Source organism: Neopsephotus bourkii, unplaced genomic scaffold (assembly GCF_033783945.1).
Source record: "Neopsephotus bourkii isolate Nb327-2 ecotype Australia unplaced genomic scaffold, CSIRO-AGI_Nbou_v1 NB_838, whole genome shotgun sequence".
Classification (NCBI taxonomy): Eukaryota; Metazoa; Chordata; class Aves; order Psittaciformes; family Psittacidae; genus Neopsephotus; species Neopsephotus bourkii.
The window spans coordinates 235,193-262,766 of NW_026901334.1; the positions used below are offsets into that span (position 1 = coordinate 235,193).

The window sequence follows — 27,574 nt, forward strand, 5'->3', positions numbered from 1 at the left end:
GCTTTAAAACTGTGCTGGGGGCACAGGGCCTGGAGCCTCGGGAGGGTTCGTCCCCATGCACTCGGTGCCTTGACCTGCGGCTTCCCCACAGGAGCTGCGGCTGGGGCGGGATTCCCTCTTACTGAGGGCACCCAAAAACGCGACAGGAGCAGCATCGAGCCCTGGCTCGGGTTGGACAGAGATGATTTCCCCAGAGCCGCCAGCAGCAGAACATCAGTGGGAACAAGCGGCCTCCTCAGCGGCAGGGACACGGAGGGGACAGCCCTGGCTCTCCGGGGATCCCGGGGTTCTCCCTTCCAAAGCCCATCTGGGTGCCAGGACTGGGCTTGCTGGGGATGCTGGGGAGCAAGGACGACTCCTGCCCTCCGGCACTGGGGTGCAAGTGACGCTGATGGGAACCAGCGCCCGCTCCCGAGCCCCAGGGAAGGGTCCCAGCCCTGGGGACACCCCGGGGACACCCCGGGGACCCCCGGTCCTGTTCTCAGCCTCTCCCCAGGCGCTTCCTCCCGAACCGCAATAAAAGGCGTTACCTGCTGGGCCCAACTCGGCTCTTCCAGGAGTATTTAACTTTGCTGGTGCCTCCTGGGAGCCAAACAAGCGGCTCAAGCGCGCCGATCTCGCAGCTTTGGCAGCCAAAGTTGCCTCTTAGTCTTCTTATTTGTCACAGAACCGCGGCGCTAAGGCTCGGGAGAATCTTTATTTAGTGTTGCAGATGTCACCAAGGCACCGCAGATTGGAAATGAGTCCAAGGGATTAGGACGAGGTTATTAATTGGAGGCCTTCCCCTTTAAGAATGATTGACAGTTACTTTCTGGACAAGTAATTGCTCTAAATGTCCCCCCCCAGCGCGGGTCCGGGGGGCGGTGGAGGACAAAGCCCCGAACTGCCTTCCCCACTCGGATTGTCTCCCCACAAAGGCGTCCTGCTGGAGTTTGCCGTGTAATCCCCTCATTACAGCCAGGAGGAAGAATTAGAGACAGGGGGAGCGGGGAAGAAAGGCCGGGAGATGGGGGGGAGGGAGGAGGATCTCCTCCGGCGGTGGATGGAGCTCCCCGGGCCCTGGTGGGATGGGGATGCAGCGGCGTGGTCCCCGTGATGGGGATGCAGGACTGGGAGTGATGGGCGCGGGGCGTGGGGACAGGGACGGGCACTGGGCATGGGTGCAGCTGTGAAGGCCGAGTATGGGGAGGGGGTGATGGAGGCTGGGGACCTGCTGTGGGGTCGGGGTAGGGGGGATCAGGCGTAGGGACCATAGGGACTGGGCAGCCTAAACAGCCCTGGGGACCCGGAACAAGGGTAGGGACCAGGCAGGGGGACTGAGTGTGGGAAGCAGCCATGGGGAGCACTGTCCATGGGACCGGGCGTGAGGGTCCCACCTCGTCCATTCCTGGCCATGGGGCTGAGCACAGGGACCAGGTGTGGTGACGCTCGGTGGGGTCCAGCTGTGGGGCTGCCCATGGGCCCCGACGTGGGGATGAGGGGCAGAGGCAGCCGGGCTGGGGGACAGAAACACTGGGGGAAAATGGGGACATCCTGAGGGGGGTCCTGGGGTCCTCGCTGCTGCCCCCATTCCTCGGGGGGGGGAGGGGGGGGGTTGCCCTTTTCTTTCTCTGCTCACTTTGAGTTTTCCTCCCCAAACCTCTTCCTGCCACCTGCAGAAGCTGCCTCAGCTCCCTCCTCAGCACGGTTCTGCTTTCGGGTGGCAAATGTCACCTCCAGGGCGGGTTGGGAGCCCCGCACTGGGTGGCTGCTGGCCCCGTGCTGTGGGACCCCATGGCCCCCTCTGTGCCCCCGGTTGGACCAGTGCCCACCTCGGTGGCCATGGCAGTGGGGCCGTGGGGCTTCTCCGGCCCGGTCCGACCGCTCTGGGGACAGCTCGGAGATACTGGGGGTGCCCAGAGAAGCTGTGGCTGCCCCATCCCTGGCAGTGCTCAAGGCCAGGTTGGACACAGGGGCTTGGAGCAAGCTGCTCCAGTGGAAGGGGTCCCTGCCCTGGCAGGGGTTGGGACCAGAGGAGCTTTAAGGTCCCTTCCAACCTAAACCCATCTGGGATTCTATGACTGTGGCATTGCCACCACCCAGGGACATGGCCCCACTGCAGAGGGGTGGCAGACTCAGCCCTTGGGGACTGGTTACATCCCAACACCATAGAGTGCTGCAGGGGGGAGCTGCCTTCGGGGGGACTGGGACATCCCAAGGCACTGGTACAACTCATGGGGCTGGAGATGCAAACAGGCACTTGATGCCCTCAATGCGGCCGGTGCCAGTCCTCTGCTCTGGTGGCTCCTCCGGGGTCTCCCCATGGCCCTGGGGGTGCTGCCGTGCCAGGAACCCTCCGTGACCACCTGAATGTGCAGGGGGGGGCAGCGGGGGGAGGCTGCTGGTGCCCAATGATTCTAATGGCCTTGCAGGAGCAGATAGCAAATTGATTTGCTTCCTCGCCCAAGGCCCGTAATCGCTTCATCACTTTAAAATATTAATGCTGTACTTCTTTGCTCGTTTCCCAATTACCCTAATTGAAGGCAAATTGGTTAAGAAGGTGCAATGCAGAGTATCAGGGGGTTTAGTTCACTCAAATGACAGTTTTAAACCTCCCTAATCCTATTAACGGGCAAAGCCGCTAACGCTTAGAGACGCTGCGTCAGCTTACCGGGGCCGGGGCCGGGCGGGGGGCGGCCCGGGGGGCACTGGCCCCACGTCACCAGCTCCAGCGGGGATTTGTCACCTTTTTAGTTCATTAAGAGGCCTTGGGCAGGGGTGACCCAAAAGGGTGCTGGGCAGGAGGCAGGTGGCAGCGTGGGGGGACAGGGCGATTATCCAGAGACCTGGCCCAGGGTCCTGACCTGGATCCCAGCTGGTGCCGGGATGCAGCCCCACGGGGAGTCAGGGTGGGACAGGATCCCAGTGCGGAGTGGGGATGGAGGAACCTGCTGTGGGCCAGGGACCCTTGGACCCTGTCAAGCACTGGCACTTGGTCACTTGGTGTTGAGTCCCAGTGCTGGGTGCCAGTGCTGCTGCCACCCATGAGGGAGCTGGCTGGGGGACTGCTGGGGACAGGGGTGGCTCCATCCCATGCAGAGCAAGTGAACTGTGATTTTTTGTGCCCAAACTGGGAGATTTTGCAGGTACCAAAGAAAGGCTGGAGAGCAGGGATGTTGGGATGGTGGGAATGGTAGGGATGGTGGGGATGGCGGGCATGGTGGGGATGGTAGGGTTGGTGGGGATGGTAGGGATGGTGGGGATGGCAGGGATGGTGGGGATGGTGGGGATGGTGGGGATGGTGGGGATGGTGGAGATGGTGGGGATGGCAGAGATGTTGGGGATGGCAGGGATGGTGGGGATGGTGGGGATGGCAGAGATGTTGGGGATGGCAGAGATGGTGGGGATGGCAGGGATGGTGGGGATGGTGGGGATGGTAGAGATGTTGGGGATGGCAGGGATGGTGGGGATGGCGGGGATGGCAGGGATGGTGGGGATGGTGGGGATGGTAGAGATGTTGGGGATGGCAGGGATGGTGGAGATGGTGGGGATGGCAGAGATGGCGGGGATGGCAGAGATGGTGGGGATGGTGGGGATGGCAGAGATGTTGGGGATGGTGGGGATGGCAGGACATGGGCAGAGGCCATGGGTGTTAAGCTCATGCCATACACCCCCTGGGACGCTCCAGCAGCCCCTCGGCTGGTACCTGGAGGGGTTCATGTCCATGCTGGGGACACATCGGGCACCTCCTGCACCCAGGGCCCCCCCTTGCTGGAGCTCCTGCAGCTTCGGGGGCTGAGACCTGTGGCTCTTGTGACACCGACCTGCCCCATGGCGCAGCTCCCACCCTCCCAGCCCCATCGCGCAGCCATGGGCAGCCCGGGGCTGGGCCGTCCCCACAGATCCTTCCGGAGCAGATGGCCCCGGCGCGGGGAGCCCGGAGGCGGCTCAGCGCGTCCAGGCTTTCATGCAGACACAGCGGGACTCCCCCGGCGGCTCCGGCCCCGGCCCCGGCCCCGGCCCCGGCTCCAGCTCCGGCTCCGGCTCCGGCTCCAGCTCCGGCTCCGGCGGGAGGTGTCGCTGGGGCCGTGCCTTTAACACGGGTCCTGCGAGCGGAGCCCTCGGGGCTCAGGCAGATTAAACCTCGCTAAAATAGGCAGGTATTACGTGATCCCAGCAGCCCGCAGCCTGCGGGTGAGCCAGGGCTGCTTCGGCGCCTGCGGGCAGGGAGCAGGACCCCGGAGAGGTGAGAGGCAGAGAGGGGAGCCATGGCCAAAGGGACCCTGCCAAAGGGACCGCACTGCTGCCGGCACTGGTAGGGGGATGCTCAAGGGGGATAACTGCTGCCACCATCCTCACCTCATTGGTGCTGCCCCTCAAGGGGTGCCCTAGGGTGCGGGGCCATCCGGTCCCACTGGCTCCATTGCGTGTGGGCTGCTGTAGAAGGTAGGGAGGGATCTGGGGCCAAGTGTAATGGGCTGGTTGCTGGCTCTGGGGCATGTGGGGCAGATCTGCTGTAGTGATGTCATTGAATACACACTTAACCCCCAGCCCGGGATAGGGTTTGTGTGGATGAGGGTACGGCAGGAAGAGCAGAGTGGTGCCAGCAAACACTGCCTTTATTGAGCCAAATCATCACAGAATCCCAGCCTGGTTTGGACTGAAGGCTCCTCCTGTTCCAACCCCTTCCATGGGCAGGGACCCCTTCCACTGGAGCAGCTTGCTCCAAGCCCCTGTGTCCAACCCGGCCTTGAGCACTGCCAGGGATGGGGCAACCACAAATGGTGTCTGAGGCCCCAGTGCTGGTTCCTGGGGGCCACAGAGCATCAGAGATCCCCCCCACCCATCCTGGGGCTCAGACCAGGGGCACCACAGGGAGGGGTTGATGGGGACCCAGACATTCTGCATCCCAGCAACCCGGGAAAGCAATAGGAATGGGTTTGGGGAGGAACCCCCCCTCCAGTGCAGGTACTGGGATGCTCACCCCAGGTAATGGCACCCACAGCCCGCACATCCCCTCGGCCCAGCACTGCTGGGGTGGGCAGCAGCATCACATCAAGGCACACTTCTTCACCTCGCCCATGCTGCCCAGCGCCCGGTCCCGCAGCGCCGGCAGCTCCACGTCCCGCAGCTTGCTCAGGAAGGTGAAGGCCCCGGCGCTGCCCTCCTCCTCCTCCTCCTCCTCCTCACCGTGCACCATGGGGGCCAGCTCCTGCGGCAGCTCCACCGCGCCGCCGGCCACGTGCAGCTGAGCATCGTCCCGCTCGTCCTGCGGGGACAGGGCGCTGGGTGCGGGCAGACCTGGCCACCAGCGGCCCTTGGGTGCGGGCAGACCTGGCCACCAGCGGCCCTTGGGTGCGGATAGCCAACAGCCCTTGGGTGCGGGCAGACCTGGCCACCAGCGGCCCTTGGGTGCGGATAGCCAACAGCCCTTGGGTGCGGGCAGACCTGGCCACCAGCGGCCCTTGGGTGCGGGCAGACCTGGCCATCAGCGGCCCTTGGGTGCGGGCAGACCTGGCCAGGGGTGGCAGCGCCCTTGGGTGCGGGCAGACCTGGCCACCAGCGGCCCTTGGGTGCGGGCAGACCTGGCCACCAGCGGCCCTTGGGTGCGGGCAGACCTGGCCACCAGCGCCCTTGGGTGCGGGCAGACCTGGCCATCAGCGCCCTTGGGTGCGGGCAGACCTGGCCACCAGCGGCCCTTGGGTGCGGGCAGACCTGGCCACCAGCGGCCCTGGGTGCGGGTGTGCGGGAACCGCTCACTGGGGAGGGCATGGGGAAGGTGGGGGACACGGGCCCTGTCGGGGCGGACACACGCAGCCGTTTGCTGCCCTCTTCAGGAATCGCCTCCCTGGGCAGGCGCCCGGCCTGGGGCTGTCCCGCAGGGTCCATGGGGAGACCTGGAGGTCCCTGCAGGGGCTGGTCCTTACCTGGGCCAGGCGGTACTTGTCCCGCAGGTGCATCCGGACAGCGGCCCTCCCCGCCTTCCTCTGTGCAAAGGCCTTGTCCCGCTCAATCCTGCAGCGGCGGGTGCCACGTTGTCACTTCCCACCCCCCCAGAACCACCCTCCCCGGCATCGCCCTGGCCCCCCAGCAGCACAGAACAAGCACTTTCAACCCTTGCAATGTTCCATCTTCAAGCTTTCATCTTTAAGCTTCTCCTTCCTCATTGGGGTGGATGGAGAAGGAGATGCCAAGATCCACGGGAGGGTTCTAATGGGGTACGGAGGGCAGGGGCCACCTCCTGCCCCTCCAGCCCCAGTGGAGATGCTCAGTGAAGGTGCCCATTGGAGGGGCTTGCTCAGCTCCTGGATGCTGTGTCACTGGGTCCCCACAGCACCAGACTCAAGGTGGTGGGACCTCAATACAATCCCGTGCTGGCTCCTCTTGGCCCTCAGCTCCACAGGTGCTGGGCTGGCACCAGGCACCCGCCACATCAAGGCAGTGGCACCCATGGATGACCCTTGTCACCTACAGTGCCCCAAACCCCTGCCCCAGCCCCAGCACCCACAGGGACCTCCTGTGCTCTGCTCCTGTCCTTTGCCCCGGCTGCTTCCCTGTCCCTGTGCTGCCCTGGGAGAGCCCATGCTGCAGATGGGACCCCGGTCCCTGTGCATGGGGGACCCCATTGACCCCCAGCCCCACCAAAGCCTCACTTCTCCTCCAGCAGCTGCCGCTGGTACTCCTCAAACTCCTCGCGGTTCATGCCGTTGGGCAGCGCGGCCTCCTTGGCATCCTTGGGGGGCCCCTTGGGTGCCTCCTCCTCGCCCCCCTTGAAGCTCTTCAGGGCAGCCGTGAAGAAGGAGGCCATGAGTGGTGGCTGTGGCCGCCCGCGCCCCCCGATGCCGCTGGTCCCAGCCCGGGGCAGTGCCTGCAAGGTCAGCAGGACCAGCCCAGGGGCACCGCGGATCAGGGGCGGATTAAGGCATTAGGAGGGGAAGCCACAGGCACTGGTGTGGGGACATCTTCAGGTGCTGCTCACCTCACCCAAGAGTGCTTGGGGACATGCTGGGATGCTGCCCCATAAGGGTGCTGGGGAGGTGGGAGCCCCTGCATCCTGCAGCGCACCCTGCATCCAGCCAGGAGACCTCCCATCACATGGGCCCCAATGCAGGGCAGCACCCCAGGGCCTCCTTCCCCCTCCTCTTCCTCCTCGCTGTGCACCATGGAGCCCTGTGCTGGGAACCCACAGTCACCCACACCAGCACAGAGAGGGCTGGTGCAAGGAGCTGGTGCAGAAGAGATGCAAGAGGATCCCTCCAGGCCTTTGCCAGGGCCCAGGGGAAGGACTGGCCTAATCTGAGCCCAGGGGCTGAACAACGCTGTTGAATTAATTCCTTTGGTTTAATCAAGAAAGCCCAAATCCATGTGGTTCAGCTGCTGCAGGCGGTGCCTGGAGCGGGGCTGCCTCAGGGTTCAGGTTCCATCCTCCAGCGGGTGAGGATTTCCTTCCTGTTCCTGTCACGGGGATGGGCAGCTCGAAGGGACCCCCCACCCCATGGGATGTCTGCTGTGATGATAGTCCCAACCCTGGTGGGTCTTCTGGCCACAGGTCCCGGAGGAGACAGGGGTTAAACATCCCTCAGGTGCTTCAGCTCCTTCTGCAGCTTCTCAGTGAGCTTCTTGAAGGACGGCCGCTTGCCCGGCTCCAGCTCCCAGCAGCTCCTCATCAGGGCATAGACAGTGTGGGGGCAGCCCTCGGGGGGCTCCATGCGGTACCCCTGCTCCAGCAGCTCCGTCACCTCCTTCAGGCTCTGGCAGCATGGAGAACACAGCTGAGAGTCCCCTGCCTCTTGCCCCAGGCAGGGGACACTGGGATGTCCCCATGCCACTGACCTGCAGCATCCCCTGGCCCAGCACTCACCAGCTTGGGGTAGGGCGCACGGCCGAAGGAGAAGGTTTCCCACAGGAGGATTCCATAGCTCCACACGTCTGACTTGGAGGAGAATTTCTGCAGCAGCAGCAGCAGGAGGGGAGGCTGAAGCCGACCTCCCCGAGGGCAAAACAGGAGCCAGAGCCTGCCCCCTGCCACCCCCAACTCCCCCTTCCCATCCCCTGCACAGCCCTGGGGCTGATCCTGCCGCATCCCTGCGGAGCTGCCCCAGTTCCTGCTACGCACCAGGGCAAGGGCTGGCCAGGACAGAGCCTGAATTCTGGGAGGTGCAGGGCTGAATGTGCCAGGAGCCACTGCAGGACAAGGATGAGCAGAGGGACCCCAGAACTGCTTTGGGAGGACCCCCCCGTGCCCTTCACGCCTTCCCACCACCACTCACATTGTGTTTCAGGGCCTCTGGGGCCGTCCACTTGACAGGCAGCAAAGTGGCATCTGCACCCTTAGGATTGACCCTGGCCAAGCCGAAATCGCTCACTTTGGCCACGTTCTCCTCAGAGATGAGGATGTTGCGGGCAGCCAGGTCCCTGTGCACCAGCTTCTTGGACTCCAGGTAGTCCATGCCCTGAGCCACGTCCCTGTGGAGGGCAAAGGAGGCAGAGCACAGATCCCTGGGGATGCCCGGGGGATGCAGAGCAGCAGTTCCCAGCCCGAAGGCAAGGACATGGACTTACAGAGCAAAGAGGAGGAGCTGCTCGGCTGGGACAAGCGCCCGGCCCCGTGTGCGCAGGAAGTTCACCAGGTTGCCCTGATAGAGGAGGGTAACCACGTCAGGACCAACTGATGGGGCTGCCCGGGGGCTTTGCCTCTGCAGTGCCCAGCCTCCATCCAACTCAGCCGTTAAACATGGATTGTGTCCCACATCTGAGTGGCACCGGGTCCTGCTGGCTGAGGACCGGCCGGGGGCTCCCACCTTGCTCATGAATTCCATCACGATGTAGAGGCCGTTGTGCAGGATGACCCCAAGCAAACACACCAGGTTTTTGTGCCGGACCTTCCTGAAGTGGAGGGGATCCGGGTCAAGGGGGTGCCTGCTCGGCCCTGGGACACGAGGCAGGGCAAGGCTGTACCCAGGGGACTCACGTCATGGCAGCAGTTTCAGTGAGGAAGGCCTGGGCAGTCACATCGCACTTGATGTTCTTCACAGCCACCTTCTGGCCCATGTACTCGCCCTGCAGCACATCTGGGAGGGGATGGGGGGGGTCAGGCTCAGCCCCACACCCGACTCCCCTCATCCCAGGCTGAGCCCCCCCATGCCATGGGGATGGGGTGAGGACATTAGGGGGTGCCATCTGGGGAAGCCTGGGGTCAGGGAAGCTCCAACCCCATCGTCTCACCCACCTCCAAACTCGCCTTGCCCGATGCGGTCTCCCAGCGTGAGATGCTGCAGGTTCAGCAACCAGCCAGCTGGGCATGGGCACAAGGGCAGGTCAGCAGGGGCCACCATGTCTTTGCATTGCCCCCAAAACCCGGGCCACGACCCTCTGCCTCATCCCCTACCTTTGGCCAACTCCTCCTCGGCTGACTTCATCCCGCTTTTGGGCTTGGGCTTCACCAGCTTGGTGCAGATGGCTCCCTGCTCCTTCATGTAGTACTGCCGAGGGGTGCATGATGGAGCCGATGCAGTGATGCCATCTCTTACCCCAGGCTTGGGGTGTGGAGCTGGGGGATGCTCCATGGGTCTCCCCCATCATTGACCCCAACATGGGGCTACGTTTCCCCTGGCACTGCGATTTGCAGCCCACATCTCAGCCCTGCTCCCACTGGACACAGCCAGGGAACACTGTGATGGACTCGGGGTGCTCCAGGAGGCTGCTGCTGAGCCGCACAGCAGCCGATGGGTTCAAGCCCTGGCAGTGGAGGGTGGTTTGCAGAGGCGATAAGGAGAGGAAGCAATGGCAGCTGCGGTTACAGAGTGGGGCCAGGGGAGCTGAAAGGGGGAAGGACCTACCTGAAAGCAGAATTTGTGTCTAAATGAGGAAAGCATATGAGAATGCAAAGCCCTGGTGAGGAGATGGACAGCAGCAGGAGAGAGGGGGCTTGGGGGGGACAGAGATGTGGCAAAACACCTGGTGGGCTTCAGACCCTGCCCACAGGTGCCAGGATCTTTGGTTTCCAGCATGCCCCGAGCCCTGCTGCTGAGTGAAGCACTGAATGAGCCAGGATGGGGAGAACCCCCATGAGGGACAAAGGACAGGGACGTGCCAGCAGTGTGTGACCCCATGAGGTTCGGTGCTGGTGGGGCTCCTGCCTGGCGAAGGGGTCTCACCTCGATCATGTCGATGAGGTTGCAGAAGCGCTGCTGGCTGTCGATGCTGAGCGTGTTCTCCTCGTGCACCACGCGGTAGTGGATCACCTCCCTGCCGCAGCTCACGCACAGCACGTAGTCCCCCGGGTGCCGCACGGACTCGCGCACCAGGAACAGCCCGTCCTCAGGGGGCTGCAGCTCCTGCACGGCCTCCACCCCCGAGATCTTCCCATGGAACCAGCTGGGGAGAGCACACCGTGAGGGCGGCTGCGCTGGGCGGCTTCCCCCCCACCGGCAGCGAGATGGGAAAGCAGAGCCCCAGCAAAGCTCTGGAGATGCCATTGCACAGAGCCCCTTCGAGGAGGTCCATCCCAGCTGGCTGGGCACGGCTGGGCTCTCTAAGCCCCAGTGCATCTCTCCATTGCCGGGGCATGGCTGCAGGCTGCTCCGTCCCCCAGCAGTACTCACGGCATGAGGCTGAGCTTGGGGTCAGCGCGGATGGGGCCGCGTTGCCGCAGTGCACTGGCTGCCATCAGCCCCTCCTGCCCCGTCTCGTTGTGTCTGGCGCGGTACCAGCCTTTGCCCTGAGGGCGAGAGGGTCTCAGAGCAAGGGAAGGAAAAGGGGATCCCAGTAGGATGATGGGTCCCATCCACTCCATGCTCCTGGGGCACCCACTGGGCTTACCTCCATGGCCTCAATGATGGTGACCACATCACCCTTGTGGAAGGCCAGCTCCTGGGGTTTGGGTTTGGTGTGGTCATGCTTGGTGACGCACTGTGTCCCGGGGGGCCAATGCTTCTGGAAGGGAGAAGGCAGCATCAGCAACAATGAGAGCTGGACCCCCTCCACCTCCCACAGCATCAGAGCCAGCCCCAAGCACCATCTGCAGCCCTGCCTGGGGACAACGGGCACGGGGCATGAGCCGTCCTCCACCCACTGTGGTCCTGGGGGTACACATCACCCCAGCGTGGGCAGGGGCAGTGCTGGCACCCCTGCGGCAGCCCCGCTCACCCCAGACATGGTCGGCCGTCAGCACATCAGGGACTCCCTGTCTTCTCCTGCTGCCACCTGCAGAGGAGAAACCAAAGGGGGCTGTGGAGGGATGGGGCTGAGCTGGCCCGGCCCAGGCCATGCTGTCTCCACCATCTCCTCCGGCCAACACAGTCCTTGCAAGCCTTGTCCATCCTGTGGGGCAGCCCCACACCAGAGGATGGAGAAGAAGGCTCAAAGTGTTCCAGCCACCGACTCCTGGGACAAGTGAAACTGTGGACAGTGGGACTCAGCAGGCAAATCCTCGGCAGCACAGGGTCTGGAGGGGAGACAGCCACCCACTGAAACCTGTGTCCTTGGTGGCCCTGCCTGGGTTGCTGTGCCTCCTCATACCACAGCACCACCCCATCATGTGTGAAGATAGAGAGTGTGAAGCCATCCTGCAGCTCGCTGCCCCTCTGTGTTTCTAAGAACTCAAACCAGCCAGGGAAGCATCAGCTTTTGCACTAGAGAAACATCCGAGGAGGGGAAGAGGTGGTTTCATTCCAGGACTGGTTTCCTTGGTGCTCAGTGAACACAAGGGCCCAGGCAGGGCAATGTGGGGCTGGGACCCCTTGAGAAACCCCACTTTGGCCTCTTGGAGTCCTCTCAGCAGAGGAGGCTGAAGCCTCCCTGGCTCTGCTGGGCTAGGAGAGGCAGAGGGGCTCCCTCAGCTCCTCGGAGCAGCGATGATGCTCCGTGCTCTACTTCTCTTTTGGAGGGTGAGTAAGAGTCACTCGTCCACATCACCGGTGGTAAACCCCAGCCTGTCTCCATGACGTGAGGAGCTGGGGGCTTTATCCAGTCCCTATCCAGGACAACAACAGGAAAGGGACAACTGCAGCTGCGGCATGGTTCACGTTAGCAGGCAGCACTGTTGTCTCTTCCAGGAGCCATCCTCTGTGCACACCCTGCATCCGTGCCACATGTATTATCTTAGGGGACTTGGAGGTGCAAGGCACAGCCAGCGGCTGACATGATTGGATGTATCTCTGTTCACATTGCAGGCTGAATGAGGACCTCATGGCCTTCGGGACAGAGTCTGCTCCCTGCCCCTCGCTGTGGTACACATGGCACCAGGAGGGACATGCTGGCTGCACCACAAGGACAGCAGCTCTGATGGGTGATCACCTCCTGCTGCGCCAGGACAGTATCCCAAGAGAGGAGCTTCCAGGACCCAATGCACAGCAATGGGAGAGAGGCCAAGCTGCACCCCTGCACTGAGGCTGGCACTGGGTGCTCTGCATGCACCTTTGAAACCCAAACTGGAGCACGTGCAAACACCCTGAGGCTCACCTGCACAAACAGCAAGTTCTGCTCCTCTGCGGACAAGCAGGGGGCACCTGCCTGCTTTGCCCACTGACCCCCACGCTCTTCACACCGCAGTGCCACCTCCAGCCCTCTCCAGGGCCCCTGCTCACAGCCCCTCGCTCTTACCTCCCAGCAGCGTCTATGCAGGGCTTGGGGACAACGATGTCACCAGAGCCGGGCTCCTGGGTTCCTGGAGCATCAGTTTGCTGTCACAGGGAGCACCAAAGCTCTGTTTTCAAAGGCATGCTCCCAGAAAGAGCTCCCGTGTTATTTCCTGATTTCTCTGCTGGTAAGGGCTGCAGATGCAGCGTCCCAGCAGTCCTAGAGCCTGCCGCCGCCGTCCAGCATCCAGCACGGGTGACTCATTATTTGACTACACTTACACCAGCTTTTCCCCTTTGAGGGCACAGGTACGTGCCCTGCTAGGAACAGAGATCATCACCTCCTGTATCCTGCAGCGCTGCACAGGGCTCACAGAGAACCGATGCAGAGAGGGAGATCTGCTCTCACTGCTCTGATTGCCACTGTCAGTGCCGCTCTTGGGGCTGACACTCAGGAGAGGATGTGTTGGGAGCAGGAAGGATCCTGAAGTCTGCTCCCACCTCAGCACTGACCTGGGGCTGATCCAGAGCACGGCACATCCTGTGCTGTGCAGGGGAGGAAACCCAGCTGACAGAATCACAGAACCCCAGCCTGGTCTGGGCTGAAGGCACCTTAAAGCTCCTCCAGCTCCAACCCCTGCCAGGGCAGGGACCCCTTCCACTGGAGCAGCTTGCTCCAAGCCCCTGTGTCCAACCTGGCCTTGAGCACTGCCAGGGATGGGGCAGCCACAGCTTCTCTGGGCACCCTGTGCCAGAAACTGCAGAGACCGTTAAGTGAACGCCACTGGAAGGGCAGTGTTTTATCTACATCCTCCAGCCCCACAGCGGTGGGGAGGGGGCAGCGGCCCCCACAGCTCCTCCTCCCAGCCACAAAACTGGAGACCTGCTCTGCACTCACGTTCAACATTGCCATTATTCTAAGCAAAAAGGTGGGAAGGAAAAAAAAGGCAGCTTCAGGCAAACACCATTCCTCGTTTGGGGTCTTATTTTTCTTAGGTGTGTAGCTTTGGTTTTAACTGAGTGGTGTTTAAGCCTTCAAAACCTACTGACAATTCAATGGCAAAGGCAGGGTAGAAGAAAACTCCTCCAAACTCACCTGGTGAGGTACTGTTTTCAGATCCTGGTTATATTTTTCCATCAATAACTTCTCCAAGCCCGTTGAGTGAGTCTGGTCATGGGATGCTTGGCATGTCTTTGCCCAGGAGCGTTCCATTCATTATCCTCTGGATCTGCACGGAACCCCAGGTGTGTTCAGGCTTGAGCCCAAACACAAGAGCGCGTCCTGACGGCCCCTGTGCCACGCTCCTGGGGCTCAGTGCAGAGCTCCTGGTGGCTGTGCAGGCTGGGACAAACGGATGTGCTCTGCACTTCTGGGTTCCGCCGGATCCGGTTGCTGTCACAGACGTGACCACAGCCCAGAGAACTCAGCCTCACATGCAGGGAACAGCTTCCTCATGGCCAGCAGATAAGAGTCCCACTTACCTCTGCCAGAGCTGGCCTCCCCCTCCTCATACCTGGCCATCAGTCATCTTGTCAGTGCCTTGGTCTTTAACATGTCGATCCTCAAAACCCATTTAGGCACCGGAGCTGCTCTGAGGTCTTCCTGAAGCCTTCTCCAGGCTGCCCCAGCCCGGCTCTCTCAGCCTGTCCCCAGAGCAGAGCTGCTCCAGCCCTCTCATGAGCATGAGTCCTTTCTTAGGAAGCAGAAGGCAGAAAGGTCTCTCCTTCCTGGGGAGAGCGTTGCTATCCATCAGCATTATTTCAACAGAGCAGCTCAGCAGTGCAGAGGAGCCTCAGCATCTGAGCACGCTTTGAGAACCACAGAACGCTCACAACAGGAGCTGCTCCGGGGTGAGGCTGCCAACAGCATTCCCAACATGATGCCTTCAAGAACGTGCTGTCTGCCTCTGCCAGGCCTGATGCCCTGCTTAGAGTCCTTCCTACACAAAGCCCCCCTGCCTGCGGGGAGGACAAAAGTGACGTGTGAGAAGTGAAAAGCAAACAAACACGCTGCCCCTTTAACCAAACCTTGCCTCTTCTCTGCACATTTGCCTGTCCCTGGGACTGTGCCCGGGGGTTTTAGCACTTTGGGATCAGTTTCAAGCCCGAGTTCTCACAGGCGGGTGGAAGCACCGGGGACCCCTCAGCCTCGGCGATCGATTTTACACTCTATAAATAGGCAATCTCTGCTGCTTTCCCATAGAGAGACGCGCTGCCCTCCGCAGCCACCCCCCCCACCAACCTTTGACCTGCACTTGATCAGCAGCAGAGCTTCCCAGGGATGAAGGCGAGATCTCTGCAAACATGAAAGATGTGAGACCCCCGAGGGCCTGCAGGATTTTACAGCTGATAATCTGCTTAAGTGCAGTAATCGCACCAGAAAGTCTCCCTCAGAAGCACGCAGAAGAGCAGAATACATCAATCAATCACCTCCACCCCTTGGACGAAGGCTTTGGGAGTCTCCATGGACACTTCTGTTATTTACTGGCGCTTTTCCATCACTGCCCCACTGCACTTCATGGGCGAATGTAAGCATGGAACTCGCCTCCCCATCTCCTGCACCAAAATAAAGGCTGTGCCTGGATCTTGCTTTCACAAGATGCACTCCTCGGTGAGATTTTGCCAGCCCATTGAGTAATGCGCAGCAGCTCTTTGAAAAGCTCACAGCAACAATTACAACGCTATTTCAGGCAGGAAGGAAACACCAGGTCCATTAAAGCCGCAAAGAAAGATGAACACCCTCCCATAGAAAATGGACTAGAACATGGTTCATTCACACGCAGAGACAAGGCAGTGTTTGTCACTATGATGGACATGACTTCATTTTAAAGCTCATGAGAACCAACAGTCATCTAGCAAAGAATTGTTACAAAGCTCTCCCTGGGCCTTCTCAGCCTTGTCCCAGTCTTCCAGTGCCTAAAGGGGCTGCAGGAAACCTGGAGAGGGGCTTGGGACAAGGTCCTGTAGGGACAGGGCAAGGGGAATGGCTTGAACCTGCCTGAGGGGGAGACTGAGCTGAGCTCTTAGGCAGAAGCTCTGCCCTGTGAGGGTGCTGAGGCGCTGGCACAGGGTGCCCAGAGAAGCTGTGGCTGCCCCATCCCTGGCAGTGCTCAAGGCCAGGTTGGACACAGGGGCTTGGAGCAAGCTGCTCCAGTGGAAGGGGTCCCTGCCCTGGCAGGGGTTGGGGATGGAGGAGCTTTAAGGTCCCTTCCACCCCAAACCATCTCTGATCCTGGGATTCTAAGCTCAACAGGGACAAGTGGAAGGTCCAGCCCCTGGGCAAACACAACCCAGGAGTGCAGCACGGGCCGGGACCTGCCCCACTGAGGACACCCGGGACGGGGCAGCCACCCCGGCTTCGGGAAGAGCGTTCCGGGGACAGGACAAGGGCAAGCAGTCACCGGGAACACTCGCATGCCCGGTTACACGTGGCCGCCATCTTACCGGCCTGGAGGGGGCGGAGAAAGCAGGAGACAGCCCGCCCCTACAGGCCCCGCCCCTACAGACCCCGCCTCCATCGGGCCCCGCCCCGGGCACCTGAGGGTGCGCGGCCGCCATTTTACGTGAGCTCCGTGGCCGGAGCGGAGCTGGTGGTGGTGGGGATAGCGGGGTGTGAGGGGAGCTGCTCGGTAGCGACGGAAACGACTCTAAAGTAGGGCAGTAATTCCTGGAGGTGCTGTGCCGGAGCCTGCAGCCGCCAAGCGGTTGAGGAAGCCTCATCCAAACAAGCTGCTCCCTGCGATCCATCCTGGGGAGCGCGCCCCGAAGTCTCCCGCAGCCTGTGCTGTGCCTGCGCTGCCCAGAGCGCTGCAGCGATCCCCGGAGGTGCGTTTGCATCCTGCTGAACCGCGGCAGGGGGTGGGAACTGCATGAACTTTAAGGTCCCTTCCAACTCAACCCATTCCCTGGCTCTGTGGTTAATGAGGCACACAGACCACAGTTCCATGAGCTCATGGCAGCACCAGGTACCAGCCGCCTTCCACACGCACCGTTCACCTAAAGACACTCTACACAACAGTCACGTTCCCGTTCAGACTCTGCTTGCCACCACTCTTGCCCCACAGCCCTGGCACTGCACGAGACAGCTCCCATAGGAAAGCAGGATCTGATTTCATCAAAAAGCTGCAGAACCACCCACATCATGGCCCAAGAGCTGAGGCTATAAACTCACTACAGCACCTTTACCAGCCACACCAGCTCCAGAGCTTCTGTTCACACTCCAGCCAAGGGGAAAGCCCACTGCAAGCACAGGCCGCAGTCCTGTAACTCAGCACTGCTGAACACTGACTCCTGAACCCACAGCCCCATCTGCATCGTTACACAAATACAGCTACACTGCTTCAGGACAAAAACTGGGACAGGCCCAGCGGAATGGAGCACGCTGCAGAGACAGACGAGCCCAGGAGTTTATTACCCATCATACAACCCAGGCTTAACCCCCATGGCAGGGAAAAGCCATGGACTAATAGTAACTCCCTTCATGCTGCTCCTGTTCCTGCTGTGTAAGATGATGGTAGGAAGTGCCTGCCAGCATCACCCTGTTTGCAGAGAGCTTTTTCCCCAGTTCAGGATGGTGTCTTGTGCCCACTGATTTTTTGGAGCTCTGAGACCCACCTTAGTCCTGGGAATGGGATTTCTTAATTAAAGCCTGAACGATACAAGTTAAATACAAACTTCCCAGTAAAACAAAGCTGGCATTGATGTGCATGACAAAATGTGATATTGTGGCTGGCATACATAGCAGCACGAGCAAATAACAGATGCACAAACATCTTTAATGCTTTATGAGGCCTTGAAGGATATTTCCAGACCTGTCAGGGTTGGAGTTTTGTGTGTGAGGATTCCCCATCTGGCACTGAAAGAAAGGAAATGGGAATGTTTTTAACATGTCTCTTAATCATTAACTTTATCAGTAGATGCTTCATTTAATGATGCTGACCACAGTTTTCTTTGACACTGCCCTTCTGGACTATGGCAGAGGCTGGGCCACCCCTGGTGAAGATACAGAAGATGAGGATCCTACATGTGATGGCTCAGTAGAAGCAGACTACTGGAGGGGTTTCTGAAACTGGTTTCTGGGCAGATAAACCAGGTACCGTCAGTGCAACAGTGCTGGGAAATTATTACACAAGGCCTTGCCAAAGGCTCCATCAAGACAGGTAAAGATACTTGCATTTTCATTGTGTGATTTTCCACGTTCCACTGGAATTGGTACTTGGTACAGACTATTTCCATGCACACATGTGCAAGGGAATGGCAAGGAACACGTAGTCATGTGTATGGTTTTGCTGCTATATTACAAGTTCAGGTGAGATCTCACTGTTCTGTGACAGAGCTCAATAAAACTCAAATTATGAGTTGGCTACAAATAACATAGTAAACCCATACATTTGAACATTCCGATTTCTTGGCTATTGACTGGCACACGGGGTTTACTTGCAAGCTCACAAGTATGTCACACACTGAACATGCTGCTGTGTCCCATGGTGTTATTGCAGAATAGCTTGTTAATGGGAAAAAGATGTTCATTGAATTTCATCTTCACAGACTCCTCCTGGCCGGGATGAACAGGCTCAGCTATAGAGAGATGCCCTTGGCTACCCAAAAATCACTGGCAGTGGGCAGAGGGACAACTCCAGACCTGCAGGTCCCCAAGGCCATTGCAGGACTTTTTGGAGCAGTGACCACCACAGCTCCTCCTGCAGACCATCACTTGCATCTCATTGACGCAGAACAGTTTCATCTCCTAACGAGCCACAAGCCTCCCTTTGTGTTACTGCTCATGGAGAGTCCCCTGAGGTCCCATGGAAAGGCTTCCGCTAACGGGAGGTTGTGACCACAAACACCTAGAGCTCGGGGCTGTCCTGCTGCGTCCCAAACTCTTGTGCTCCAGGGAAGAACTTGTTTTCCCTTCCACCGGAGCAGCACGGAAGGACTCGGCAGGGCAGCAGCACAGGCACCACACACGTTCTCCTCCCGGTTCTTCCACGCCGTGAGTGGGCCCCGGCGGGGGAAGCCCGGGCTGCGGTAGCACCGCTCCGCCCGGCAGCGGCCAACCGGGGCTGCGCTCCCACTCGGCCATGGCCGCTGGCGCCGCGCACGCAACTCCGCGAGAGGCCGTCCCCGGCCGGCGCTTGACGGACAGTCCTCAGGGCCAATGGGGAGCGGGACACGTGCGCACGGCAGCCAATGGGACTCGGTGGGCGGGGAGGGGGCGTGGCCGGCGGCGCTGCTAGCGGCTCGTTGTGCGCGCTGCGGAGCCGATCGCCTCCCGCTGTATAGGCCCGGCCGCGCCCGCCGCAGGTGAGTCCGGGCCGGCGGGGCTTGTGCGGGGGACCTCGGGGGGCTCGGCGAGGCCGCGGCGGGAGAGACCCAGCGGGGAGTGGGCGCCGCGGCGGCGAGGCCGAGGCCTGGGCCTGCAGGGGGAGAGCCGGGGCCTTGCGGGGGGAGGAGCCAGCGGAGGGGGAGCGCGGGCCGGGGCCGCGGCCTGCGAGGCCGGGCGGGCCCAAGAGAGCTGGATGCGGGCGCAGCAGGGCCCGGGGCAGCCGCGCTCCTGGGCCGCGGGGCTCGTTACTCGGGGCTCGTTACTCGGGGCTGCCGCGGAGTGAACCGCGGCGGGGAGGCGGTGTCGCTGCCCGGCTCCGCGCCTTGTGCCGGGGCCCTGCTGCGGCTTGGTGTCGCGGGCTTCCATGTTTATTTGGCCTTTTGTGTGCACGGACGCGGCTCTTTAAATCTCCCCCCCTCGTTAAGATTGGCGCTTCTTTACTGAGTGGCGGTACCTGAGGGTGGGCTCCCTAACGTGGTCGGTGTGTGCAAATTGGGACTTGCTGGGAGCAGGGTTCAGTAGTGCTGTGCTAAGTGCTTTTGGCCGGAAAAAATCACGACTGAAGTAGGAGCTCACTATTGTCAGTGCTCGTGGGAGGCTTCTTAGAGCGAGCACTCACCCTTTCTTAGTGGTGGGAGAGGTAAGAATGTATTGGCGGGATGTGGGTGAAAAGAAGCGGGAGAGAGGGCCGCTGAGGTCTGATGAAATGGATCTGTGTGCTGGCCTCCTGCTCCAGTGCTGGGTGGTGGAGCAGCGTTATCTGCTGGGCTTATACCTGAGCCTTGCTGGAAAAGAAAGTGTGTTTTCATACATAAAGGACTTTGCACTGGGACCCTGCGATCCACTTGGGGCATATGTGAAAAATGAAGGAGGGAATAAATGGGAAGGAGATAGGTTAATTCCCTTTATCAGTGCTTGATGTTGACATTTGGTCATCTTCTGTGGTCTCTGTATTTGTCTTCCTTTTTCTTTTATGCCATGAATGTGGATGTTGAGTGCTCACACTGTTCAGCTCTTGCCTCTTCTCCAGCTCATGTTTAACCACTTTTCTTTCTAGATCAGTGTGAACAGTTCTCTGCCTTGTGTATTTCCCCTTAAAACAGTGATGATTGGTGTGATTTCTTGGGTATCTGCGACTCTTGGCTTAGAATCATAGAATGGTTTGGGTTGGAAAGGACTTTACTTCCAACCCCCCTGCCATGGGGGTTAAGCCTGGGTTGTATGATGGGTAATAAACTCCTGGGCTCGTCTGTCTCTGCAGCGTGCTCCATTCCGCTGGGCCTGTCCCAGTTTTTGTCCTGAAGCAGTGTAGCTGTATTTGTGTAACGATGCAGATGGGGCTGTGGGTTCAGGAGTCAGTGTTCAGCAGTGCTGAGTTACAGGACTGGCCTGTGCTTGCAGTGGGCTTTCCCCTTGGCTGGAGTGTGAACAGAAGCTCTGGAGCTGGTGTGGCTGGTAAAGGTGCTGTAGTGAGTTTATAGCCTCAGCTCTTGGGCCATGATGTGGGTGGTTCTGCAGCTTTTTGATGAAATCAGATCCTGCTTTCCTATGGGAGCTGTCTCGTGCAGTGCCAGGGCTGTGGGGCAAGAGTGGTGGCAAGCAGAGTCTGAACGGGAACGTGACTGTTGTGTAGAGTGTCTTTAAGTGAACGGTGCGTGTGGAAGGCGGCTGGTACCTGGTGCTGCCATGAGCTCATGTGAACTGTGGTCTGTGTGCCTCATTACCCACAGAGCCAGGGAATGCGTTGAGTTGGAAGGGACCTTAAAGTTCATGCAGTTCCCACCCCCTGCCACGGGCAGGGACCCCTTCCACTGGAGCAGCTTGCTCCAAGCTCCTGTGTCCAACCTGGCCTTGAGCACTGCCAGGGATGGGGCAGCCACAGCTTCTCTGGGCACCCTGTGCCAGCGCCTCAGCACCCTCACAGGGAAGAGCTTCTGCCTCAGAGCTCAGCTCAGTCTCCCCTCTGGCAGGGTCAAGCCATTCTCCTTAAACCACTTTATTATGTTTGCTGGTTCTTGCATGTTCTGTCACTTTTTCTTTCTCTAAACACCCTCCTTGTCTTGACCTGGCAGACGTGTCATTTTAATTTCAGAATCTGTTTCTTTCAGCTTTTTCTCTTGTGGCTTTGGTCTCTGCCTTGTTTCTTGCTTATTAGATACAAGCCCTCTATGGATTGATGACAGTAAAGTGTAGTTGGTGCAACATCTAATAACGTGTCTTGTGTGTAAGCTCCCTGTGAAGGTGGTGACTTTTAGCTACCGAATCGCAAGCTTACTGTATTTGCAGACTTCAAAGAGCTGTTCTTTTTGCACTTCAGAAAAAAAAGCATGGAAAGCAGCTGCAGGAGATTCCCACCAACTGAAGCAGTCAGGAAGAGTGACACCGCTCAGCAAAGGCGAGGTGTCACATTTTGCCTCTGTTGGAAATTGGTCAGGGCTTTTTTATGTGAAGTTCTGTGATCGAAGTGCGTGCAAGCTTCAAACTGCTTGCCTGAATGACCCATTTGATTATACAGCCTTGCTATATGTAGATGTATGAAAAAAACCCCAAACTTCTAATTTTCTTTTCGTGTTTGGTTTTTCTTTTTTTGGGGGGGGATAGTGTGGAAATAAGCTGTGCTGGGAAGGCAGAGATGCTCTCCATGTGTGTGGTTTTGCTGTCTTGTTTTGTTCTTGTTTTTAATATTGGTAGCAGTGGCATAGTAAGTGTAAATGACAATTTTCTTCTAGCCCACCACTTCCATGGCTTCCTTGTAGGAGTGCAGGAGCAAGCTGTGGAATCATGGAATGAATCACAGAGTAACAGAGTGGGTTGGGCTGGAAGGGACCTTAAAGCTTCCAGCTCCAACCCCTGCCACGGGCAGGGACCCCTTCCACTGGAGCAGCTTGCTCCAAGCCCCTGTGTCCAACCTGGCCTTGAGCACTGCCAGGGATGGGGCAGCCACAGCTTCTCTGGGCACCCTGTGCCAGCGCCTCAGCACCCTCACAGGGAAGAGCTTCTGCCTCAGAGCTCAGCTCAGTCTCCCCTCGGGCAGGTTCAAGCCATTCCCCTTGGCCTGTCCCTACAGGCCCTTGTCCCAAGCCCCTCTCCAGGTTTCTTGGAGTTTTCAAGAGTTGGATCAAGCCTTCAGAGATTAATTTCCAGCTACCTGTTTTGTGCTGGTGAGTGAGCTGGAGAGGGGCTTTAGTCAGGGGCTTGTAGGGATGGAGCTTGGAGCAAGCTGCTCTAGTCGAGGGTGCCCCTGCCTGTGGCAGGGGGCTAGAACTGGAAGAGTGTTAAGGTCCCTTCCAAGGCAAACTGCTCTGTGATTCCGTGATTCCATCACCTGCCTCTGCAAGTACACACTGAGATAAACTGTTAAAAGACAAGCACATGGATCAGATTGTCGTTGAGGTTTTGAAGTGTTATAGTTGAGGTTTTGAAGTGTACAGCCCATTACACACACTTGGGTAACATTTTATGTTAAACTTAATGTTTTTTCCCCTCACATGGTGTATAACTTTTATTGTTGAATTGAAGAGAGGATCTGTGGACTTTGTGTTTTTGCCTTCACCTCAGCTGGCTTTTGAGCAATACTCAAATCCTCTCCTATTTGAAGCAGGGTTGTATGAATGCAGTGATTCAAATAGCAGCAGGTGTTGTGCTGTGGTGTCATTAATCTCTAGAGTCTGTATGGATGTTCATGGAGGTATCTGTGCTTGTGGGGTGCAGTGTGGAGAGCTGTTGGGGACATGGAATGAGTTTGTTTGAGGAGTAAAAGGGGTTTCCTTGGAGATTATAGGGAAAGTAGAGGGGTCTGAGAAGAAAAAATGGATGGGGGGGTGTGTGTGTCCAGTCCGTGTCTCCTCTGTGCCTCAATTAGCCTCTTGCTGCCTTCTGCAGCTCTGTGGATTGATTTGGCACTGCCCTTGATGTAGTAGTGTCCTTTTTGTTCTATTTCAGGTGTGGTCTCTAAGGAAGACTGCTCAGCAGCTTCAGCACTGAGTGGTAGAGCAGCGTCCAAGGCATAGCCAAATTTGTTGTTTGCCTCTGAGTCAACCCTGACTTGTGGGGGGCTGAGGGGGTGTGTTAGCATACATCATCCATGTGCTGAACAGGGATTGTTTGTAGGATACAAAGGACAACACTTCTTCAGGGGCTGTTTTTGCTCTCACTGGCATAAGCGCAGTTCACCACCTGTGGAGGAAGTGGTTTCCCAGTAACTCCCGGTATGGCCAGAAAGGGTTATTGCAGTAGATTGTGTAAGTGCATGGTGAAAGATTAGGAAGAAAGGAGCGTCTTTATCAGTGTTCTGCTCCTTTTCCTCTTCTCTACGGTGCCTTCATTGCTCTGCATGCTTTGTGCCTGGTATCCCATGAAAATGTTTGCCAGGCCTGTCTGTAGGGCTTCCTAATCTCTCAAGAAAGCAGATGGAAGGCTTCCTTCACAGTTCTGATAGCTTTGGAACCAAGGATGCCCAATGCACTGCATGGTTACCACCAGAAGCATTGCAGACAGTGAGATGAGAGGCTGCGGTCAAGTGATTTACAGGTGATAGGCACTTGCCAGCTTTGCTTAAAGCCACGTACAAGTCTGGGAACTTGCCATCATAGAATCCCAGCCTGGTTTGGCCTGGAAGGGGCCTTAAAGCTCCTCCAGTCCTGACCCCCTGCTGCAGTCAGGGATGCCTTCCACTAGGGCAGGTTTCTCTGAGCCGTGTCCAGCCTGGCCAACTGTCTTGGCTGTAACTGCACATCACCTCATTTGAGGAGCAAATGGGGTCCTGGGAATGCTTCTGTTCCACCTCAATGCAAAAATCAATTGGCAAGCACAGCCAATATTAACTGTGTGGTATTGTGAGGGTGACTCCCTTACTGCATTGAGAGGAGCTAAAGCCTTTTGGGCACTCTGAACGCCCAACCTGATGTGTGGTGGCTGAGAAGCAATGATGCCTTAGACTGTTTTAATTCAACTCAGATTTGATTATCCCCTCAGGCAAGATTAGCATTGGGTTGCTGATACCTGCCTCAGATAACGTGCTCAGCTCTCAAGCAAGCTGCAACTAGAGGAGTTTTAATAGGAGTTGCTTATGTACAGCACCATAGGTTATTCTTTGGGCTAAATGAGTGTGTTGGCCAAAACTTGTATTAAAATAAACACAAAGTTCTTCTTTGAGCCTGGGGTAATTAATTCTTCCACGGCAGCACTGAGAGATGCAGTGAGAAGCAAATTTCACATTGAGCTTGGAAGGTTTATACTGAACTTTCAGAAGGGACTTGAAGGTTTGCAAGTCTCCAGCGCTTGAATTTGTGCTTACTGAGCTCTTGCATCAGGTGAAGCAGCCATCTACCACTAGTCTGGAAGCACAGTGGCATCAATCTGGGTTTACAGTTGGTAAACTGAGTGCAGCAAGAGCAGGGGATGAGCTGAGCAGGCATTGCTGCTGGAGCTATATGTGACCAAACTGGATGCTCTTCCTGCAGTGGGAGCTCTGCATTCAAGAAGGAACTCCATCCTCTCAGGTTAACCTTAATTTCATTTCCCCAAAAAAGTTTTATGGGTTTATTCCTCTCACTGGTGGAGTTGGAATTGGAAGCACAGACAGAATTAAACACTTGCAGTGACTTAAGGGGAGGAGTGCCCAGCTGAGCATCAGGAGGCCATGAATTCACCTCAGTTTGTAGCAGCTTTTCTGTTAATTCTGGCTGCTTCATGGCTGTCTTTAAGAGCTGTTAAACAGAGCTGTTGTTTCGGAGCTGGAGATGTTTGGTGTGCTGGGACTGAGGGGATGACCAAATCTGCAGCAAGAAACTGGAGAACCAGAGTCTGGAACTGTACAAGAAAATGAGCTTCCTGTGGTGGTGTGGTTTCAGCCCAGGCTTCCTCAGGCTGCTGGAACCTCGGCTCTCTCCTGTTTCAGGAAGAGCTCTTGAATGGTACAGAGCTCTGTAAAATGCTGTGCTTGGTTGTCTGAAGGAAGGAATTGTTCTGGGATTTTCAACAAATAGCGTGTTGTGAGGGGGGGAAATGCACAGTAGGAACAGTTGGTTGTTCTTTATTAGGAGAAACGTTCCAGCTTCTTTCAGGTGGAGGAGGTTTGGCTTGTGGCAATTCCTGTGACCGCTGTGATAACCTTGATTTGCCCAACCTCTTTTTGAACCCACTCTTTTCCTCCATATTTCGACATTGAGATTAACATTGTGGTCAAGTACTTCAGTTCTTCCTAATACTTCGCTTTAGACTGTTCCTCAGTCAATGGCCATATTTTCCTCCTTCTGCGTATTATTAAAAAAAGGTATTAACTGCTTTTGATTTATTTTCTTCAAACTATTCATGACTTTACAGACCTCCATCTTATTTGGGTAAGCCCATTCCAGTGTGGAATACACCCATTGCTTCCTGCGCTTTGTTTTGTTTTTTCTTTCATGTCTTCATTCCCTTCATTAACCACATACACCGATCCATGGAAGAATTGTCTTTGTTCAAGATCTAGAACTGATGTGAGACGTTTTTTCTCTTGGCAGATATAATATAAGATGTCTAATGGTTATGAAGATCACATGGCTGAAGATTGCAGGGACGATATTGGTCGGACAAATCTAATTGTGAACTACCTCCCTCAGAACATGACACAGGATGAGTTGCGGAGTCTATTTAGCAGCATCGGTGAAGTTGAATCTGCAAAACTTATTCGGGACAAAGTTGCAGGTATGGTCTAGTGTGTAAGGAATTGTCACTTGGTGGTGGTGGGCTGCTCAAGCCAATGCTTAACTGAATGCTGTTTAATTTAGGAATACTAAATGTTTGTGTGTGTATAATCATAAGGAGGGACTAGATCGTTCCTCAGGTCAGGCTGCATACCAGTCAGCGGGTGGTGAGCAGTTGTATTCTCTCCCCTTGTTGTTTCCCTTGTCATTACTGTTACTGGTGGTAGCAGCAGTGGTTTTGTGTTACACCTTAGTTACTGGACTGCTCTTATCTCAACCCATGGGATTTACATTCTTTCCATTCTCCTGGCCTGAACCATGACAACATGTAAAATCATATTGAAATAGTTTCCTAAAATACTGATTTCTTTGGCTAATTTGATAGCTGAGCATTCAGCCTCGATGTTGCTCAGAAGCAGAGGCTTGCTCTGGAGGCTCCTTTTGCAGGAACATAGGAACACTTTCTTTAAGGATAGCAAACCCTTCTTTAGCTGTCACGGCTAAGCTATACCTTAGACTTTCAACTCAGCACAAAATTGCCTCTGTGGGAGGTAAGGATATGTGAAAAAGGAAGCAAGGCATGTCATCATTTGCAGTGTCAGAGTCTACTTCACACTGTTCCCTGTAGCACTGAATCCTCTGGTAAAGTGTGGTTAACTTTAACTTGAAGCTTGACAGTGCTGGGTAGTTTAAAGTCCAAAGCACGTGCTTGTGTGCTTCAGGTTTTTCCTAACAGCCCTGAAGAATCAGAAGTAAAATCCCTGTTGGAATTGCTCAGGCCTTGAGTGCCTGTGGGCAAAATGCTTGCTTTTCCTAAAAGTGCTGGCAAGTGCTGAATAATTCTGCATGGTATTTAATTTAGTAGCTGCTCGAATTTTGTTGCTACTTGCAACACCATGAGGAGCAATTCCCAGGCTTGGAGTTTGGAATGGCATGCTATTAAAGCTTTTCTTTGGAGTTGCCTGTAATGTCTGTATTTGCAGGGTTAAAAATCACTCTTTGATAATGCTTATTCTTCATAAAACAGTGCCTGATATGTATCTTTTTTTCCCAATTCATTCTCTGTTAATGAAACATGTAGGGCAGAAAATGTCTTCTCCCTAGAATAAAGCTTTTAATAACTGACTAAAGTAGCCTTTGCTTTCTGGAGACTCAATACTTTGGCTCAAGAATCGATTTGAAAGCCAAAGTTCTGTTTGGCTTCGAATCTTCATTATGAGCAGAATATAGATCTGGTTGGGTTTTGTTAGGATTACAGCATGGGGCAGAACAGTCTTCTGTTCCACATATTAGATTGTGCTTATAAAATTTACAGAAACTCTTCAAAACAACTACTTACCTTGGATGTTGTTGTGGATGGGCACCTTAGGAAGTGGCAGCAAACCACAGTGTCCATTTCCATTCCTCACTCTTGAGTTTCCTGCTTTGTGTGCACATGGATTAGAGCAGTTGCTGTTAGTCTATCGATGCATATGTGGTGGTGTTTGAGATGTGGGAGCTTCTTTCTCTGTTCCTTTCAGCAAGTGCGAAGAGAAGCTTGTGCACAATAGATGAAGGTTAGTCAGGGTGTTCAGTGCTCCTTCAGATCTTCCTTATCGCGCTGGAAAGATTAGGAGCTGGTCTCTTCATTCCCCAGTTTGTGGATTGCATTCTAAGCACTTCCAGGCATGTCTCTGCTTAACTTGTGATAAGGAACAATGAGCAAATCCTAGGTTGTTGCTTGTATTTGTGCTAAGTCTTGGACACCATAAGAGAACTATAGAACTGACAGTAGACATGGCTCTTTCTGTCAGATCTTCAGGCTAGCACTAGCCATTCCTTGGGGCTTTGAGCCTGGGGAAACATTAGAAGGTCATTTCCCAATATAGTGTGGCAGTGTCAAGTGTGAGATGCAGCTTCTCTGTGTTGCATCTGCTGGCCTCCTGTGGTGATTGCTGAGTTGCCACTGACCCGAGGGAATTGATGAAATCCTCTCTTCCTGTGGCTCTTCTTTTGGGGTGAGAGCA

At 56.6% G+C, this 27,574-nt stretch overlaps 3 protein-coding genes across 11 annotated transcripts in view; 1 reads left to right on the top strand and 2 right to left on the bottom strand.

The window, feature by feature from the left end:
• Positions 1-4,956: 4,956 nt before the first annotated feature.
• Positions 4,957-7,164, bottom strand: LOC133213546 (complexin-3-like). The gene is made up of 3 exons (XM_061355833.1): positions 6,633-7,164; positions 5,907-5,994; positions 4,957-5,248 (listed from the first exon to the last, which is right to left on the bottom strand). Exons 1-3 carry the CDS (start codon positions 6,785-6,787, stop codon positions 5,030-5,032), a joined length of 462 nt encoding a protein of 153 aa, XP_061211817.1. The 5' UTR covers positions 6,788-7,164; the 3' UTR covers positions 4,957-5,029.
• A 133-nt stretch (positions 7,165-7,297) lies between these two features.
• Positions 7,298-12,912, bottom strand: MATK (megakaryocyte-associated tyrosine kinase). Of its 2 annotated transcripts, none has more exons than XM_061355809.1 (13): positions 12,583-12,912; positions 11,128-11,184; positions 10,801-10,914; positions 10,584-10,699; positions 10,137-10,227; positions 9,368-9,461; positions 9,209-9,274; positions 8,951-9,050; positions 8,781-8,865; positions 8,542-8,615; positions 8,250-8,445; positions 7,841-7,927; positions 7,298-7,730 (listed from the first exon to the last, which is right to left on the bottom strand). In XM_061355809.1, exons 2-13 carry the CDS (start codon positions 11,134-11,136, stop codon positions 7,548-7,550), a joined length of 1,215 nt encoding a protein of 404 aa, XP_061211793.1. In that variant the 5' UTR covers positions 11,137-11,184; positions 12,583-12,912; the 3' UTR covers positions 7,298-7,547. The 2 variants fall into 2 exon arrangements, with proteins under 2 accessions (XP_061211793.1, XP_061211792.1); XM_061355808.1 differs by having other exon boundaries at positions 10,137-10,356.
• A 4,590-nt stretch (positions 12,913-17,502) lies between these two features.
• ELAVL1 (ELAV like RNA binding protein 1) overlaps positions 17,503-27,574 on the top strand; it is a 30,588-nt gene continuing 20,516 nt past the window's right edge. For 5 of the 8 annotated variants that reach the window (XM_061355754.1, XM_061355755.1, XM_061355748.1 and 2 more), the window contains exons 1-2: positions 18,705-18,860; positions 25,386-25,569. In XM_061355754.1, the coding sequence (XP_061211738.1) occupies positions 25,398-25,569 (172 nt within the window). In that variant the 5' untranslated portion in view covers positions 18,705-18,860; positions 25,386-25,397. Of the gene's footprint in view, positions 17,717-18,704; positions 18,861-19,148; positions 19,523-22,018; positions 22,044-25,385; positions 25,570-27,574 lie in introns of those variants that run through there. The other 3 variants (XM_061355750.1, XM_061355749.1, XM_061355751.1) reach the window with 3 other exon arrangements.

What these genes read in the sequence shown, in the direction of transcription:
- LOC133213546 (XM_061355833.1), bottom strand. Translation starts at nt 6,787, where the DNA reads ATGGCCTCCTTCTTCACGGCTGCCCTGAAGAGCTTCAAGGGGGGCGAG. An exon ending in CGGCAGCTGCTGGAGGAGAA is followed by an intron (nt 5,995 to 6,632) that starts GTGAGGCTTTGG and finishes CCGCCGCTGCAG; the next exon opens with GATTGAGCGGGACAAGGCCT. An exon ending in ACAAGTACCGCCTGGCCCAG is followed by an intron (nt 5,249 to 5,906) that starts GTAAGGACCAGC and finishes CTGTCCCCGCAG; the next exon opens with GACGAGCGGGACGATGCTCA.
- MATK (XM_061355808.1), bottom strand. An exon ending in CCATCATTGAGGCCATGGAG is followed by an intron (nt 10,700 to 10,800) that starts GTAAGCCCAGTG and finishes TCTCGCCCTCAG; the next exon opens with GGCAAAGGCTGGTACCGCGC. An exon ending in CAGAGGCCCTGAAACACAAT is followed by an intron (nt 7,928 to 8,249) that starts GTGAGTGGTGGT and finishes CTGCTGCTGCAG; the next exon opens with AAATTCTCCTCCAAGTCAGA.